At 51.2% G+C, this 17676-nt stretch overlaps 1 protein-coding gene across 2 annotated transcripts in view; it reads left to right on the top strand.

Annotated features, from left to right (window-relative positions):
- Positions 1–15113, top strand: part of PIWIL1 (piwi like RNA-mediated gene silencing 1) — a 31571-nt gene extending 16458 nt beyond the window's left edge. Inside the window, exons 12-22 of one of the 2 annotated variants that reach the window (XM_045457585.1) lie at positions 123–240; positions 741–855; positions 1925–2112; positions 2486–2558; positions 5935–6135; positions 6245–6348; positions 7208–7278; positions 7373–7526; positions 10717–10842; positions 13431–13578; positions 13713–15113. In XM_045457585.1, coding sequence (XP_045313541.1) covers positions 123–240; positions 741–855; positions 1925–2112; positions 2486–2558; positions 5935–6135; positions 6245–6348; positions 7208–7278; positions 7373–7526; positions 10717–10842; positions 13431–13578; positions 13713–13829 — 1415 coding nt within the window. In that variant the 3' untranslated portion in view covers positions 13830–15113. The remainder of the gene's footprint in view (positions 1–122; positions 241–740; positions 856–1924; positions 2113–2485; positions 2559–5934; positions 6136–6244; positions 6349–7207; positions 7279–7372; positions 7527–10716; positions 10843–13430; positions 13579–13712) is intronic. The other variant, XM_045457587.1, reaches the window with a different exon arrangement.
- Positions 15114–17676: the final 2563 nt, after the last annotated feature.

The following is a 17676-nucleotide window of genomic DNA, read 5'->3' as shown; positions in this document are numbered from 1 at the left end:
CCCCTCCCCCTCCACTGGAGCCCTTCCTGTTGCCTGTCCCGTCTCCTCACCACCCTGCACCCCAGACGTTCACAGACTAGACCCTTGTCACTAACCTGCGCCTTCCGACGTCTTGTTTAAAGGTCTAACTGATAAGATGCGCAACGATTTTAACGTGATGAAAGACTTAGCTGTCCATACCAGACTAACTCCGGAACAGAGGCAGCGCGAAGTGGGAAGACTCATTGACTACATTCATAAGTAGGTCCCCCCCCACGGCTCTGGAGCGTGGCTTCCAGTGTGTGGTACTTTCTGTGGGTCTGGGGAGCGACAGCGCAGTTTTGGTTCCCTTTTGCGTTTGCGGTCTTCGGGGCGGGCTCTTGGTGTTTCTAGGCGAGGCTGCTGTCGTCAGGGCGTGTCGCGTTCTTAGACCCGCGGCCTAATTCTTCGGTTAGAAGAAGGCAGTAGAGCAGAAGGTGAAGCATTTTGGACGGATTTTCTGTCTTGGGGACGACATCGAGGGGGTTACTTTGAAGAGGTGGTCCGGGCATCAGAGCTTCAGGTGAAAGGCCATCGCGGAGGGACCCAGGGCTGCGGGGAGGGAGCAGCGGCCGGCACCTTGCGTGTTTCCTGGCGCCGCGAGGCTTCCGGTCCCGGGAGACACGGGAACGCGCGCTGTAGGTCGGAGGGGGTCTGTTGGCCTGTGTCTGTTCCTGCCGTTTCCTTCTGTTGAGTGGTACGTAAATATGTTAAATTTACAGAGATGATAACGTTCAGAGGGAGCTTCGAGACTGGGGTTTGAGCTTTGACTCCAACTTACTGTCCTTCTCAGGAAGAATTTTGCAAGCAGAAAAGATTCACCAAGGTGGAAAAACAGTAAGGCAGTTCTTAAAGTTGTCAATCACGTCAGGTTCGGGTGTGACTCGTGATAAAGTCCCACGCCAGTCTGCCACTGTGCCCACTCCTCCCCTCCCCTCCCCTCCCTTTGCCCCTCCCCTCGCCCCACCGCCTCCCAGGAGCAAGGAGGTGGGCCTGTGGGAGCCTGGGGCTGGGTCATCGGTGAGACTTCACTGAAAGTGGCTTTACTTTTCCTCGTGACACAAGTCGTTGAGCTAAGGTATTGGGTTGGCGTGATGTCTGCCGCTGAAGTGATTTTTTATCCAGGAAACTTCCAGTCTATTTGGCCTCGTCTTTGCCTGGATGACTTGTTTGTAGAGAAACATGTTAAGTGTTGCGATGCCTTTTATGCTTCATGCTCAGGAAAGGGAAGCAAGCATTCTGAAAACATTCTGGTGTGTAATGGAAACCCGCAAGTGCTAGAACTTGAAAAACCCTTTTATAGAAAATGATGCCCTCCCACCTCGTAAACGTTCTGCGAATAACAGCCCGATGAAGTAGTTTCGTATTTTAACAGCGGGTGTTTTTATTACCCCCGTGGCAATGGTAAAAGCATCCACCCCCACATGAAGGTTGTCGGGAGGTGGGGAGGACGTGCAGAAAGCACTGGGTGGTTTTCCTCTAGGGGGAAAGTAGCACCAGGTCACTGAGCTTCTGGCCTGTGAGCCCTCTGTCTCGCTGTCAGACATGGTCACCGCTCACTTTTGGTACTGACACCTCAGCCAGTTGCTCCCGTCTCAGAGCCTTGATTCTCTTGGGTCTTTATCACAAGGGAAGTACCTCGCGTCCTTGCCGTATCTCAGCAGAGGAAGGCAGGTACGGGAGGCGGTGGGGCGGGGAGTGCCTGGTGGGATAGGACCCCATCGTCTGTGGATACCTCCGTGTCCCTTTCTCCTCCACCGAGGCCATTTTGTCTGTCACCACAGTCGAAAGTACAAGAAGTTCTGTAAGGTTCAGGATATGCCACGAGAAGAATTATTACAGATTTGTTGGCTTTGTCACCGAGAGCATACCGTGGAATTCACAGTGTCTCTGAACTTTCTTCTAGTTCGATTACAATCCACAGTTTGCAGATTGGTCAAAAGAAACCAGAGGTGCACCGTTAATTAGCGTGAAGCCACTAGATAACTGGCTGTTGATCTATACTCGAAGGAATTACGAAGCAGCCAATTCGTTGATACAGAACCTATTTAAAGTTACACCAGCCATGGGCATACAAATGAAAAAAGCAATAATGTAAGTCTATCAAGTCATTTCTACTCTGGAAAATTGACGAGTAGTCATTTGGAGGGTGTGGGAACGCAAAAGCGATGAAAGTGTCGGAAACGTTCTGGATGATGGGAGTTTAAAGATCTGCCCCAGTCCCCTGTAACGTGGATGCGGAACTGTATTTGAGGAACAAAGAAGGGGCGGGAGAGCAGGCAGTGGCTCGTCTCAAATTATCTCTACCGTTTGTGTTAGAACGACCTTTGCCTGAATGACCACTCCCGGCGGTTTATTTCGTATCTCCTACGGAACGTGTCGTAGGTTATAATCTATAGGAAACTGTTTATGTTGGCACGTTTTTCATTGCTTTTTCTGAATGTTGGATACCGGGTTTCCATTCCAGGATTGAAGTGGATGACAGAACTGAAGCTTACCTGAGGGTCCTACAGCAGAAGGTCACATCAGATACCCAGATAGTAAGTAGCGTGCAGATACGTAGGTGGGTGTCCCGGAGTGACTGGTTTCAAAAACGGCATTGGTAAATCTTAGTGTTTGAGTTTGAAATGTCGTAGTTAGGGTCATAAAGTAGCCACACGACAGAGGTCTCACCTTCATGAAGTGGCCCTGGTGATGCTGGCGTGGCTGTGCGCAAGGAAGGGCCGGGGGAACAGAGCCATCTCGAATTTATTTGGATTCGAAGGCTTTAACTGTACGAGTCCCACTCTGGGTTCTCTGTTCTATTCCGTTGGTCTGTGTGCCTCTTCTTGGGCCAGTGCCATATTGTCTTGACGATGACAGCTTTGTAGTAGAGGCTGAAGTCTGGGATTGTGATGCCTCCCGCTTTGGTTTTCTTCTTCAGTATTCCTTTGGCTGTTCAGGGTCTTTTGTGGCTCTGAGAGATTTGAGAAGAATGCAGGTGCAATTTGGATTGGGATTGCATTGGATGTGTAGATTACTTGAGGTGGTATTGGCATTTTAACAATACTTCTTTTTCCAGTCCCTGAGCGTGGAATGTCTTCTTGTTTCTTTGTGTCTTCTTCAATTTCCTTTATAAGTTTTCTGTGGTTTTCAGCACACAGACCTTTTACATCTTTTCGTTAGGTTTACTCCTAGGTATTTTATGGTTCTTGGATCACTGACAAAGCAGGAAAGAGCATCCAGTGGAAAAAAGACCATCTGTTCAGCAAATGGTGCTGGGAGTACTGGACAGCAACATGCAGAAAAATGACCCTGGACCACTCTCTTACACCATCCACAAAAATAAACTCAAAATGGATGAAAGATCTAAACATGTGACAGGGAGCCATCAAAATCCTACAGTTGGAGAAAGCAGGCAAAAACCTCTTTGACCTGGACTTCTTACTGAGCAACTTCTTACTCAGCATGTTTCCAGAGGCAAGGGAAACAAAAGCAAAAATGAACTATTGGGACCTCATCAAGACTAAAAGCTTCTGCGCTGCAGAGGAAACAGTCAACAAAACTAAAAGGCAACCAACGGAATGGAAAAAGGTATTTGCAAATGACATACTGGATAAAGAGTTAGTCTCCAAAATTGGTAAAGAACCTAACCAAACTCAACACCCGTGAAACAAATAATCCAGTGAAGAAATGGGCAGAAGACATGAACGGACACTTTTCCAAAGAAGACATCCAGATGGCCAACAGACACATGAAAAGATGCTCAATGTTACTCATCATCAGGGAAATGCAAATCAAAACCACACTGAGATACCAACCCACACTGGTTAGAATGGCCACAATTAACAACTCAGGAAACAACAGATGCTGGTGAGGATGTGGAGAAATGGGAACCCTCTTGCACTGCTGGTGGGAATGCAAACTGGTGCAGCTGCTCTGGAAAACAGTGTGGAGGTTCCTCAAAAAATTACCAATAGATCTACCCTGTGACCCAGCAGTAGCACTGCTAGGAATGTACCCAAGGGATACGGGAGTGCTGAAGCATAGGGACACTTGTACCCCAATGTTTATAGCAACACTTTCAACAATAGCCAAATTATGGAAAGAGCCCAAATGTCCATCAACTGATGAATGTATAAAGAAATTGTGGTTTATACACACAATGGAATCCTACTTGGCAATGAGAAAGAATGAGATCTGGCCATTTGCAGCAACATGGGTGGAAATGGAGGGTATTGTGCTTAGTGAGATAAGTCGGTCAGAGAAAGCCCAATATCCATTCGTATGTGGATCTTGAGAAACTTAACAGAAGACCATGGGGGGGAGGGGAGGGGAAAAAAAAGTTACAAACAGAGAGGGAGGGAGGCAAACCATAAGAGACACTTAAACACGGAGAATAAACCGAGGGTGGACGGGGGGTGGGGGAGGGGGAAATGGGGGATGGGCACCGAGGAGGGCACCGGTGGGGAGGAGCACTGGGTGATGTATGGAAGCCATGAACCATGGGAATCTACCCCCAAAACCAAGAGCACCCTGTACACACTGTATGTTAGCTAATTTGACAGTAAATTATGTTAAGAAAAAAGGCTTTAATTGTAGAAAATTCTGTGGGGAAAAGGCACAAAAGTAAAAATCAGTCCTTAGTTGGTGAGCATGCGTACAGGTACAGCTAGGGTGGTGGCAGAGACCAGTGTGATGGTAAACAACATACGTGTGTTGCTTTAAGCCTAAGAAGTGAATTGGCTTCAACTAATCCGTTCCCTTTTCCAGCCCTTCATCTCCTACTTAAGTGCCGCAGGCAGATTACTATTACGTTGTCGGGAATAACAGAGACACCTAGGAAAGCAAAGTGATTTGGTTGGGGACTAGAGAAAAGAGAAGAATCGGGGACTATAAATTAGGAAAACACAGTGAGTTAAAGATCTGTGTTCAATTCTAGAACACAAACTCGGATTGGGCAGGAATTGGTTGTTTTATTTCCAGTGTTTCTAAGACACGGTGGACACAGAGCAGCGTAAGTTGCAAGTGTAGGGTGTACAGTGTGGTCGCAGAAACGATTATCACGACAGGGTTAAGGCATAACGTGCACCGCGTGATCACTTGATCATCCCAACAGGGCGATTTCTCTCCTCCGTCACCTCACTTACAGTTTTGTTTTTTTGAAGATCTGGTCTGTCGTACCTTTCAGGTGCATAACACAGCCTTGTCACCTGTGGTCACCTGCACCGTACATCAGATCCCCAGAACTTAATTTATAACTGCAAGTTTGTGCCCTTTGACTAACATTGTCCCATTTCTGGCCGGGACATACTTAGATTGGGCACTCCATTTTGTCCCCAGAATTGTCCATGGACTTCCTGAGAAATTTCACAGGGTGATCAGGTTCTCAAGCCAGAGCTTTAAAAGTTTCAAAGCCATGGCGCGCCTGGGTGGCTCAGTCAGTTAAATGTCTGACTTCGGCCCAGGTCACGGTCTTGCGGTTCATGGGTTCAAGCCCCGCGTTGGGCTCTCTGCTGACAGCTCGGAGCCTGGAGCCTGCTTTGGGTTCTGTGTCTCCTCCTTTCTCTCTCTGCCCATCCCCCACTTGTGCTCTGTCTCGAAAATTTTTTGTGCACCTGTAGGTTACCACTAACTTATTTTGCCCTATTCTTTATCCCTAAAGTACTCCACGCTGGCAATAGAGCGTGCTTAAGTAGGTTCTCAGGTTTTCTTGGCCTTCAGTTTTGAGTTGTTTGCTCCACGTGGTTTCTTTCCTCTGTGAGTGTCTGTCACTGGGTTGAAGGGAATGAGCAGACCGTATCCGCTAACGTCACGCCGGTCAGCTCATGGTGGAGACGTGAGCTTGGGTGGGTGGGCTTGGTTCTCTGTTCTCTCCCCTGAACTTGATGGTCACTTTCCTGATCCTCTGTGACGAGAACGTTTTTTGGTTTTCAGGTTGTTTGTCTGTTGTCGAGTAATCGGAAAGACAAATACGATGCTATAAAAAAATACTTGTGTACAGATTGCCCTACTCCAAGTCAGTGTGTGGTAGCCCGGACCCTGGGCAAGCAGCAGACAGTGCTGGCCATTGCGACCAAGATCGCCCTGCAGATGAACTGCAAGATGGGAGGGGAGCTCTGGAGGGTCGATATGCCCGTAAGTTTCATTGATATAATTGGTGCTTAAATGCTTTGTTTACCAAAATTGGACTTTTTAAATACTGCTGGTATTCCGTTTATCTAAGAGCACAGGGTTTTTGTTACAGCTGAAGCTGGCGATGATCGTTGGCATCGATTGTTACCATGACACCACAGCTGGACGGAGGTCAATTGCAGGATTTGTTGCGAGCATCAACGAAGGGATGACCCGGTCAGTGCGGTCAGGTGATGGGCGGTTGGCTGTGGACACCGCAGGAGAGGTGTGCGTGCAGGGCCGACTTCTGGAGTCTGCGAGGTTCTCTTGAACCTATTGACTTCTCTGAATTCGATAATCAAGGAAGTCAGGGAAGTAGAATAACAGTTACCTGGCCATTTTCTACTCTGTCCCCTGGCCCTTAATCTGTACTAGTCAGATCACATTTCCAGCTGTTTTATAGGTGATTTCTGTGGGGGGTGGGGAGCGGATCTCCTTAAATGCGGCCATCTCGGAAAAGGTCTTTCATAATTTTTATTGACCGCCGAAACGTACCTTAAAGTTTTGGTGTTGACTTTATTTTGGAAAACCCGTTTCTTCAGTTTACCCAGTCACTTGTGTTTTGATGGAGTGAAATTGCTTTTCAGTGCTTTTCTTAGAATTAAGCATTGCCAAGAATAGGAAAGGATGAAAATTGAGGGAATGTTGATGTGTGAGCTTTAGTAACGGCATATTTCAAGGTATTTTATCTTTTTAAAAGAGTGAAATCTGTAATAAATGTCTCCTGATGAGCAGAGCGAGAGGGGTGTGTGTGTGAGGGAGAGAGGGAGGAGGTGTCTCTGGGTATCCTAGTTCAGATTTCACTTTCGCCTCAGCAGTGGAATTGTGTGGATCTGTAACGAAAGAAAGTTTGGTTTGTAGCGTTATAAGTGGCTTGTCATTGCTGTCCAGGGTTTCACAAAGCACCGGACATGCCAGGGGACCTCTTTAAAGGGGCTAAAGACGAGCTGCTGGGAGGGAAGCAGTGCCATGAAAGGAACCGCCTGCGGGCAAGGGCCTTCTCACCGTGGTCCGGTCGCGGTGTTTCTCCCAACAGCTGGTTCTCTCGCTGCGTCTTTCAAGATCGAGGACAAGAGCTGGTAGACGGTCTCAAAGTCTGCCTCCAAGGTTGGTCTCCTGTAGCCTTTTCACCCTGGTCCCTGACGTGGCCCTTCGAGAGGTGACCCCAGGGTTACGTGGCGCGGTGCTGGCTTTCCCGCAGCTGCCCTGAGGGCTTGGAACAGCTGTAACGAGTACATGCCCAGCCGGATCTTCGTGTACCGGGACGGCGTCGGCGACGGCCAGCTCAAAACCCTGGTGAACTACGAAGTGCCACAGTTCCTGGACTGCCTCAAGTCTGCCGGGAGAGGCTACAAGTAAGCGTGCGTGTCGTAAAGCGTTTTGTGTCTGTACAGTCACGGCTTTTTATCTTCAAGGTCCGTGGGGTAGGATGAAAGGTAAGGGAGCCCTTAACCTCAGGTGTGGGGGGGCGGGTGAGATTGTGGAAGGGGCGGGAGGTGCTCGTGGAGCCTTCCCTGGGGGCGAGGCTGGAGGTGTGGAGGGTCCCTTCCTTCAGGGAGGACGCGTGAAGACACCCCTGCCAGTGGTCTGCCTTCGGCCTTCTCGCCTGGGGCCGTGGCGCAGGATCTGAGTATTCGGAGACGTCTGCAGGCATCTGCAGAAGCGGTTATTAGAATAAATTCCAGACAGTCTTCGTGTACTCTTTCTCGATTGCTTTACACAGCGAATACTTCTTTGTGAACTCGACTGGCACTGATGTCTTACTCCGTCCGTGGGGATGGCGTGCACGTGCGAGGGACACACCGGTCCTCCCCGAGCACCCCGCCTGTGCCCTTGCAGACCGTGCTGCTCTCTGCCTTCCTCCGCTCCCCCGCGGGAGTGAGACTGCGCCGTCTCCACACGGCCCTTTGGAGAAGTTAACGTTTTGCTAGTCTGTCGGGTGGTGAGCAAGCTGACGTCCGTCCGGGACCGTTGTGTCAGGGGCTCACTGGTGCAGAACGACGGCCGGCGGAGTCAGTGTTTAAGGAGCCCCAGAAATTCCGAGAGGCCTGTTTGTGCGTTCAGCCAGCAGTTGGTATCGTTGCAGAAAGGAGGGCGTCGGAGAGCCCTTGAGTGCACCTGGGCTTGTGGCGGCGCTGGGCGCCTGTGGGCTGGGCACCCGGAGCCGCTTGCTTGGCTGGAGTGGAGGGTACTTCCGGGTCGGCCTTGGCCGGCTTCTCGGTGTGGATGGCACCCCTTTCTTAGAGTGAGTTTATTAGTAAGCTCTCAGAGCAAGTCAGGGAGGTTTTTCAGATTAAAATGCTAATAAGCATTTTCCGATATTTTGGAAGTGGATGTTAATGTTCTTTTCTGTCTCCTTTAAAAACCTTAATGCTTGCATTTTCTCACTAAAAGAACGGTATTTGCTTTCGGTCTTCGAAATGTTGTAAGCCTTACTGGATGTGTTTCTCTGAGTTCAGTGCTTCGTCCGCACGGACAGAGTTGGGGGGGGGGGGGGGGGAGGTGGGCAGAGGAAGGTGCGGAGAGGCGGCTGCCTGCTGGTCTCCTTTTCAGGTCCCTGCTCTAGCCCTCAGCATCTTCTAGCCCCATTGCCTTTTTCTCACACTGAGGGGAAAGGAAATTTCCGGGAAGTAAGGAGGAGACGTAACGGTGCAAGTTGATCTCACAGCCTCGAGCTGCATGTTGTTTGGGATTTGGGGACACACCCTGTGGCCGTGTGGGGCCTGGGGCTCTGCTGCTGGGAGTCTTTCGAGTCCTGTGGGCTTGGCTCCCAGAAGGAGCAGCAGAAGTTGCTCTCGAAGAGGAGCCCAGAGCCCGAGTGAGGGGAGTCGGTGAACCGGGTCCTGCCCGGGGCGGGGTCACGCCCAGGGTGGCTGCCAGGGGGGCCCCCCTGCCGGCTCCCGCTCCGGGGATGGGCTAGACGGGTGTGGGGGAGGGGACTTCACGCCGAGGCCGCACGAGCCTGACCAGCTGCCACAGGACTGGAGCCACGTTGTGAGTTGTGCCAGGACGTGGTGGCTGCGGGGAGAGGTGACCGAGCGCAGGGTGTCTCAGGAGCAGGGCCAGGTTCCACCCAGCTTCACCTGCTGCGTCTGGGAAATGGGGAGGCGACCAGCCAGGGTCGTCAGAAGGAATAAAGGAGAGTACTTGACACGGTACCCGATACGCACGCCATAAATGGTGGAGAACTCGTGTGTAAAGTAAACTAATACCTGAGAGTCGTTTCTCACTTTGAAGAAATGCAGTTTGGATGTAAATATTCGTAATTATTCTTAGAATCACAGTATTTGTGTTTTGATTGACATGGTGATGTTAACTTCATAAAAATGCATAATGGATTAGCTGATTTAGAATATTTGGCAGAAGAACAAATCAAAATGTCACCTCATCCTTACGACTTTGTTTTGTGACATTTGCTGAATCGCTTCCTGTGATGTCAGAGGGCCGGAACCCACCTGCCTTAGGTTCCTGGGACTGGCTTTGTTCTATCCAGAGCCGCAGTGACTGGGCAGCAGGGTGGTGTCTCTAAAAATACCTTCTGTTTATTGAAGTGACATCACCTCCCTGTCCCTTGTCTGTTTAGTTACTGCTACCAGGAAGGAGTGAAATTAGGTTTACCACGGAACAGAAGTTCCCATTTCGGGGTCTCTTTGACCATTTGTCCAACAGTGTACTCTGGACCCCCTTCCCAAGCCAAACGTTCCAGATCCCACTGCACGTAAAGCCCGTGGCGTCCCCAAGTTTGCAATCCAGCATACTGAGGCTCTTCAGGAGCCAGTGCTCTGGTTGGGAAAAGGGCACAGGGGAAACCAAGGCATCGATAACCGTCCTGTTTATCAAACGTCCATCCCATGCCAGCAGGGTCCCGAGTGCCTTCCATGCACCAGTTCACGCATTCCGTGTTTCAGACGCTGGATTTGACGTGGGCCTTGGAGGCGGTAGAGAAGGTGTGAAAGTAGTCGAGCCTCACGTGCTGCCCTTGAAGGGCTGCCCTGCGGGGATCCAGGGCCAGGTTAGGGGCCAGCACACCTCCTCGGATGCAGAGCTGGACGCTCGGGGAGAGGGACTCAGTCCTGGTGCGGGAAAACCAAGCAGAGGGTCTCACTGGGAGAGACGCAGAGGGCACATTCTCTGCTGCCGTGGGGTGGGCTGAGGGGTGACTGGGCCCCGGGAGGGAGACGGAGACAGGGACCCCCGATTCCTCGTGAACTGGTAATGCTAGGCTGCACTCGGACGCTGCTCACACCAGCCCCCCTAGCAGGGATTTTAGACCCGAGGTCCTATTTTCCACGTACAAGACGCTCCGAACTGTGTGCCGAATTTAGTGTTTCAGTGTGATAGGCAGATGACGTGCTTACCTGTTGATTAGACACCGGGCACGTGCACGCTGTCCCCTCACACCCTGGATCGGTGCCCTGCCCTGGGGGGGGGGGGGGTGGGGTTCTGGTTAGAGCCACATGAGTGGGTTGTTGATTGACTGAGAGTGTGGCTAACTCGGTGTCGTTACATTCATCCGCATCATCATCGTCGTCGTCGTGTTTTAAGCCCAAGACTAACAGTAATTGTGGTGAAAAAACGAGTGAACGCCCGATTTTTTGCTCAGTCTGGAGGAAGACTTCAAAACCCACTTCCTGGAACAGTTATTGATGTGGAAGTTACCAGACCAGAGTGGTAAGTTGTGTAGTGTTCGCTGAACATTGTTTTCTGCTTTATCCACTTTAACTCGTTTACTTTTTTTTATGCTTTTTTTTTTAATTCATTTGAGAGCAGCTCACATGTGAGCAAGCAGGGGAGGGGCAGAGAGGGAGGGAGGGAGAGAATCCAAGCAGGCTCCACAGTCAGCACAGAGCCTGACACGGGGCTGGAACTCATGAACCACAAGGTCAGGACTGGAGCCTAAATCAAGAGTCAGACGCTTAACCGACTGAGCCACCCAGGCGCCTGTTACTTTTTCTTCTATGTCTTACAAATCCTAAAGTCCCGATTAGTTTGATCCAATAGTGTTACTAAAGCCTACGATTTATTTGCGTCTGAAATGGTCAACAGGTTTCTGTGCAGTTTTTCTTTGGGGGAAGAGGGTTCTTGTCTGTGGCACTAATGATCTAGAGAGGTTAGAACTGCTGCTGTAGATTGCTTTTGTCTTTTCTTTCACATCTTCAGATTGTTTTCTCAGTAAAAATTTTTAGGTCTGTAATGCTTTTAATTACCCAGAGGTCAAAATGCTTCATCTGAAACACAAACACAGGTAAGAAAAGTGGCTTCTGAGTAACATTTTTATGCAACCTGGGCTACACTTTGCCGTAGGAAAATAAGCTAGTAAGTAGGGCCTGAGGGGCACGTGGTAATGAGATATCGCACAGTGTTCCGCTGTCCAGTGCTGAAGCCCGCTGGCCCCTGGGAAAGCCCCGTGTGCAGCTGGGCGCCCGGCCCGTAGGTCCTGTGGGTAGTGGGAGGTCCTCCCTCGGCCCAGGTTAGCCCCTCCTCGGGAAGGCACGCTGTTGGGACTGTTCTGTTTCATCGTATTGGTGCTTTTTCAGAAGGCAGATCTGGAGGGCCCGGGTGGCTCCGTCAGTTAAGCAGTGACTCTTGGTTTCGGCTCAGGTCATGATCTCAAGGTTTGTCAGTTCCAGCCCCACGTTGGGCTCTCTCTGTGCTGACAGCATGGAGCCTGCTTGGGATTCTCCCTCTCCCCCACTTGCTCTGTCCCCCTCAGAAATAAATTTAACCAAATTTAAATTCCAAAGGTAGATTTAACCAGAGTCAAGTGCAGGCCTAGGTGCGAAGCTGTTAGTGTACTGCTCCTGTATAAACTGCGGTACAGGAGGGTTTCTTCTGCTAACTTCGTGTGGATAAACGATCATACGGGTTTCAGTTCTGTCAAGTGACCGTGAATGCGTGACCTTGGATCCTGGCAGTGCTTCAGTAGGATTCTACTACTGGGCTGGGGGGGGGGGGGGGCGTCAGCTGAGGAAGACGGAATAGCTAAGATACTAACTTAGGTTCCTTTCCTGCAGGATCCCTTAACCAGTCAGAATGACCCCATGGTACTTTCTAGTAACGGTATTCCTGCTGTGGTAACCAGAGCTCAGGGGGTAACACGGACCCGAAGACAGCCGATGTAAACAAATTGGGTAAAATCCAATTTGAATTAAGTATGAAAACATTTCATTACTTTTATCAGATGCTATTTAAAACTTAGCTGATGGTGCTATTGACATACCTGGAGAAGTCCACTTTTAAAAACGTTTCTGTTTATTTTGAGAGGGAGGACGGAAGGGAGGGAGAGAATCCCAAGCAGGCTCTGCACTGTCAGCATAGAGCCCGACCTGGGGCTTGAGCTCACGAACTGTGAGATCACGACCTGAGCTGAAATCGAGAGTCAGATGCTCAACCGACTGAGCCCCCCAGGCGCCCCTGGAGGGGTCCAGTTTTAAGGACTAGACCAGAGTCGGTGTCAGCTGCCAGCACTTTGGACGGTGACTTGCCTGTGTTGGGAACTGAGATTTTGACTCCAGCTCTGGTGTGAATTCTCTGTTCTTTGGGGCAGGTTATTTGTCACTGAAACCCTCATTCTTCTAAAACGCTACAGTGTTACAGATCAGTTCTGATTTTTATAATTTCTGTAGTTTTCAGCGGACCTAGCAAGTTGCACACGTAATCCACTTCAAGTCCGGTAACAGCCTCTCTGGATTGATGTTTTGGTCCGTCTTGTCCTTTTATGCTGCACTCCTTGGTTTTGCTTTACTGTTTGGGTCCTGAACAAATTGTGCTTATGTCCTTGGACGCTCTAGTCTAAAATTTGTTTTTTATCCTTGACAAGTAACATTAAGTGTATTTTTGTTAAGTAGCACTGGGAACAGCAAGAGGGGGAAAGGTCCTGGGGTGAAAGCAGATTTTGGAAACCGCAGAGCCCGAAACGAGACCTCCTCCACTCACCCCCACCGTCGCTGCCTCTCCGGGCCCGTGTTATGGCTCCGTCCTCCCCTGAGCTCCCGTGTTCGCCGCCGTGGAAGCAGCCCCGCCGCGTGCTGAAGGTCCCGAGGCGTCAGTGACCGAGACCTCAGATACACGCAGTAGTGGCAGCTTGAACATCCCTCACACATAAGCACTCCGAGATGGTCCGCGAACCGCAGTCTCTGACTTCAGGAGGCGCGCTCTGTCTTGAACGAGGAGGTCACGTCAGTGCGTGGGATCCCTTCCCCGTCCGCTTCAGCTCTCGTTCGCCTCACGTCCGTGTGGTTTTTCTGCCGTCCTTGCAGGTATGACTTTTTCATCGTGAGCCAGGCGGTGAGAAGCGGCAGCGTCTCGCCCACACACTACAATGTCATCTACGACAACAGCGGCCTGAAGCCGGACCACATACAGAGGCTGACGTACAAGCTGTGTCACGTCTACTACAACTGGCCGGTAAGTGTGTTCGTTCACTTCAGCAAGACTCGGAAGGCAGTTGCTGGGTTTTTAAAGGCCTTTTACGGTTAACACTGACATGTGTCTTGCACACCAGATTTAGAGTAACAGGCCCTGTGTTTCTTCCTCTAAAGGGCGTCATCCGGGTCCCGGCTCCTTGTCAGTACGCCCACAAACTGGCTTTCCTCGTGGGCCAGAGCATTCACAGGGAGCCCAACCTGTCACTGTCCAACCGCCTGTACTACCTCTGACCTCCACCAGAGGACGACACACAGCGGTTTCTGTGTTGGGAATGTAACGTCGGGCTTTTCTTAAGCTTTTTCTTTCTTTTAGCTGTTCTCTTTCTAGATGAAACTTGGGGAAGGAATTAGGTCTGGAGTCTTATTTCTAGCATTGCTACTTGACTGGCTTATAGGTAAAAATTCAAATTTTATATTTTCTCTTGTTTGTTTCCTCAGCTACAGTGTGAGGATTTTTGTTTTGGAGAAAGATATGGATAAGGTGCTTTGTGTTATAAACAGACTTTTAGACTATTTGAAAAGTGGGGATTTACTCAAAAGTACTTTCAGGAGTGAGCGAGTCCTTCTTTTTAAGCCTTACGTTAATTCTCTTCTTTTTGAAATATTTTCATTTAAGGAAGCTCACTAGAACTGTAAGGTGGGGTTTTATTAGGGTATCTGATCTATTTTAGAGATGAAAGCTGCCATTAAATAACCTGTACAAGGTGTGGGAACTGTATGAGACTCTGTGGAGAAGTAGGCTAATGTTTTATTTCTTTTTGGGGCTGGGTGGGGTCGTATAGGGGTTAAAAGAAGATGGTTGAAAAGTTTTAAATTTCTGTCCAAAGAAACATTTTAAGACTCTTAAGAGGTCAGTAATCTATATTAACATTACGAGTTGTTTTGCAACTGAGACATTATTCTGCTTGTTATAGAATAAAATTGGATTGTTACCCTGTTCAGGAACAATTTGTTTTTACTGAAAGCATCTGCATTTTCATTCATTTACTGTATTTTTTTTTAAATGGGGGAGAGTTCACTCCATCAAAGGGCTGTGATCCATTTACAAAAGCGAAGGTCCATGAGTTGGAGCCCCGTGTCGGGCTCTGTGCTGACAGCTAAGAGCCTGGAGCCTGTTTCAGATTCTGTGTCTCCCTCTCTCTCTGACCTTCCTCCATTCATGCTCTGTCTCTCTCTCTCTCAAAAATAAATGTTAAAAAAAAAAAAAAAAAAAAAACCCGAAATCCGCATCACTTGAACTTGAAGGTCTACGGCTGCCATCTGCCGAGTTTGTAACACAAGAACAGGAGCCATAGCTCAGAAGTGCAGACCAAGAAGGGTGTTGTTAAGTTGATAATCGTAGCTGTTCACGTTTACATATCTGTAGGAATTTTCAGGAAATTCTGCAGTTAATGAATGGAATTCACTTCTAAATGTTGCTTGTGAACGTAACGGGTGTGAGTGTTAGTGATCATACATAAACTCGTCTGAGCATGTTATACTTGTCTTTTCAAATAAATGCCTTATTAACATGAATGAAAACCATTTTATTTTCCTTTTAGTTGTAGCTAATAACTGTTGTTAACACTGATCTTGGCTATTAGCCCAGGTTCCTTAACCTACTTCCTTAACCCTGTGAACATGAGAGGGAAAGGAACAGGGCCTTGCGAGCGTTCAGAAAGCTGCCAGAGACAAGATGCCGTTGCAGAAGTTGCTTTAGAGGCCGTCCCGGTTCAAAGGGGGTGTGAGGACGGCTAACCCTGCAGCTGTGACAGATTGGTTTGGGGTATTTGTGGATTTGTAGTGCTGGCCAGTAACTGTTAAGTCATTAAAGCGTCATCCGTAGCAGCTTTTACACGATCTCTTAAAGGTTTCAGGTCTTTACCGATTCTCCAGGATTTCAATCTAGAGAAGTTACAGTGGCCAAGAGACGCTCACCCAAGCCCGAAGACTTTGCCGCCACGGACGGAACATCTCAAATTCACTCCGGCCAAAAGGGTTCTGGCTTGGCTTGTTCACTCATCCCGGGCAGTGGTTCCCAGATTGAATGTTAAATGTCACCCATTCTCCTGGGCTGGGTCCGTGCCGCATCTAGGCCCAGAACCTCTGCTAGGTGAACTGTCCCGTAGACACATCCCAGGGCTTCGTCTGGGGACTTGGGCCAGTGCCAGTTGATAAGGCGTCTGGAGCCTAGTCGACAAGAGGATGGGGGGGGGGGGGGCTCTCTGTTGTCTGCTTTCTTCTGCGCTGGTGTTGATGGGCCTCCTGGGGGGACAGAGAGGGCCAGAGGGTCTAGGTTTAGGTGTCCACCTCACCCCCTTGAAGGGGCACCCTTTCCACAGTAGTGCTGGCAAAAACCCTGGCCGTCTACACCTCTGGGAACCTAAGGGATGCACATCGGGATAGGTTGAGCCTGGCTCCCGTGCCGTGTCCAGGAGCACACGTGTGCACGATGCCGAAGGGACGGCACCCACGGGAACGGCCGGGGCTGCGTTGTGGGATCTGTACCCCCCTCTGGTCCGCCTGGGTGGAGCGGGCCAGGTGGGGACCTCGGGCCCCTCCGCTTCAACACGTGGCAGAAACACGTTCCGAGCATTCCCTACTTGTCTGTCCCAGGCAAGCCCATGACCCCCCCTCGCTCACACACCGACCCGCGGTCAACGCTGCGTGTCCCCGGTCTGCACCCTGCCCCTCCTGGAGGGCCCTGTGCCTGCCCCCCCCCCCCACCCCCGCCGGCCCTGCCGCTGCTGCCCTGCTTCTCCAGCAGCCTGGGGTCGGCCACGGCCACGTGCAGCCCCCTCCCCCGTCACTGGGGGTCCCCGGACTCCCTGCTGCTGCGTCTGTTGCCACACCTGCTCCCGCCCACCTGTGCGCCAGACACACCGGCTCCTTCGAGGATGTGCTGTCATCGCGCCTCCCCTTGCCCCGCATCAGCGTTTCCTCTGCCTGCCTCCCTCTCCGGGGCCGACAAAGCCGGCCCTGTTTTTTCCATCCTAAAAAGGCCCCCGGGGCCCCCGTGGTCCCTTTAGGTGGGGGAGGGTCGGTAAGGTGTCCTCCTACCTTCATAGCAAACGGCAAAGGCAGCCACTTACTGGGGTAACTCTCCGCGGGGGGGGCCCGGTGGGGAGGTCGCGGCCGGCGGGAGGACAGGAGGGGGGCGGGCAGAGGGAGGGAGTTCGTCCCGAGGACCCCACAGCCCTAGGTCGGCCTCCCGAGCCACCGCAGCAGAGAGGACGGTCACACGAGCCATGCCGGCGGGAGTCCCTCTCGGCGCACCTAGCGGGGTCCTCGTGTGCTTTGGTGCCACGTGGGGGGCTTGCCCTGCCGCGGGCACTTCGAGGCCAGTGACGGCGGCCAGGGTCGTGCAGACCACACGGCTGTGGGTTCTGCCCTCAGCAACGCAGTGGCCGCTGGTGACGAGCCGGCCCCGTCCTAGCTTTTCTCCACTCCTCACTGGCGAGGGGGCGACTGCCCCGGCCTTCCTGCCACACAGGGGCCTGTGCACCCCGCACCTGGCCTCAGACACCCCCGTGCTCAGAGAGCCATGATTCTGGAAGCCCCAGGCGCAGGCTCAGTCTCCTTGCACGTTTCATAGCAAGGGGAGGCCGGGTAACAGTGGCCTCCTCCCGGGAGGTGGCCCTGCCTGGGGGGGAGGGGGGGTGGGTTTCAAAGTCCGGCACGAAGCATGCAAGCAGCCGGGCCGAACGTGGGCCACGGGGACACCAGAGTGGTTCTGCAGGCGAGCAGAGCACTGAACTTCCGGGGCCGGCATCCAGGGGTGCTGCCGAGGCCGTGTTCTGCCCCCCCCCCACCCCGCGAGCTAGTTCACCCTCCTTTCTAGCAGAGGTCGAACAGTCCAGTCCTCCCAAACTCGGCCTAATCGTTCACATAAGTGCGGCAAGAACAGCGACGGGTCGTCTAGGCTCCCTTAACTCTGCTGGGGCTTCTCCTAAAGAACTTCAGTTAAAAGTTTCTTTAATGGCGTCATTTTGGGGAGCGAGTGAAAAGGGGAGGTGCAGGGAGAGACAGAGGATCTGCAGCAGACCCTGTGCTGACAGCAGAGAGCCTGGCGCGGGGCTCGAACTCACCCTGAGATCAT

The sequence above is a fragment of the Leopardus geoffroyi genome, chromosome D3, assembly GCF_018350155.1.
Source record: "Leopardus geoffroyi isolate Oge1 chromosome D3, O.geoffroyi_Oge1_pat1.0, whole genome shotgun sequence".
Classification (NCBI taxonomy): Eukaryota; Metazoa; Chordata; class Mammalia; order Carnivora; family Felidae; genus Leopardus; species Leopardus geoffroyi.
Note: the sequence above shows the minus strand (reverse complement) of the source record. Positions and strands in the feature narration are given on the sequence as shown.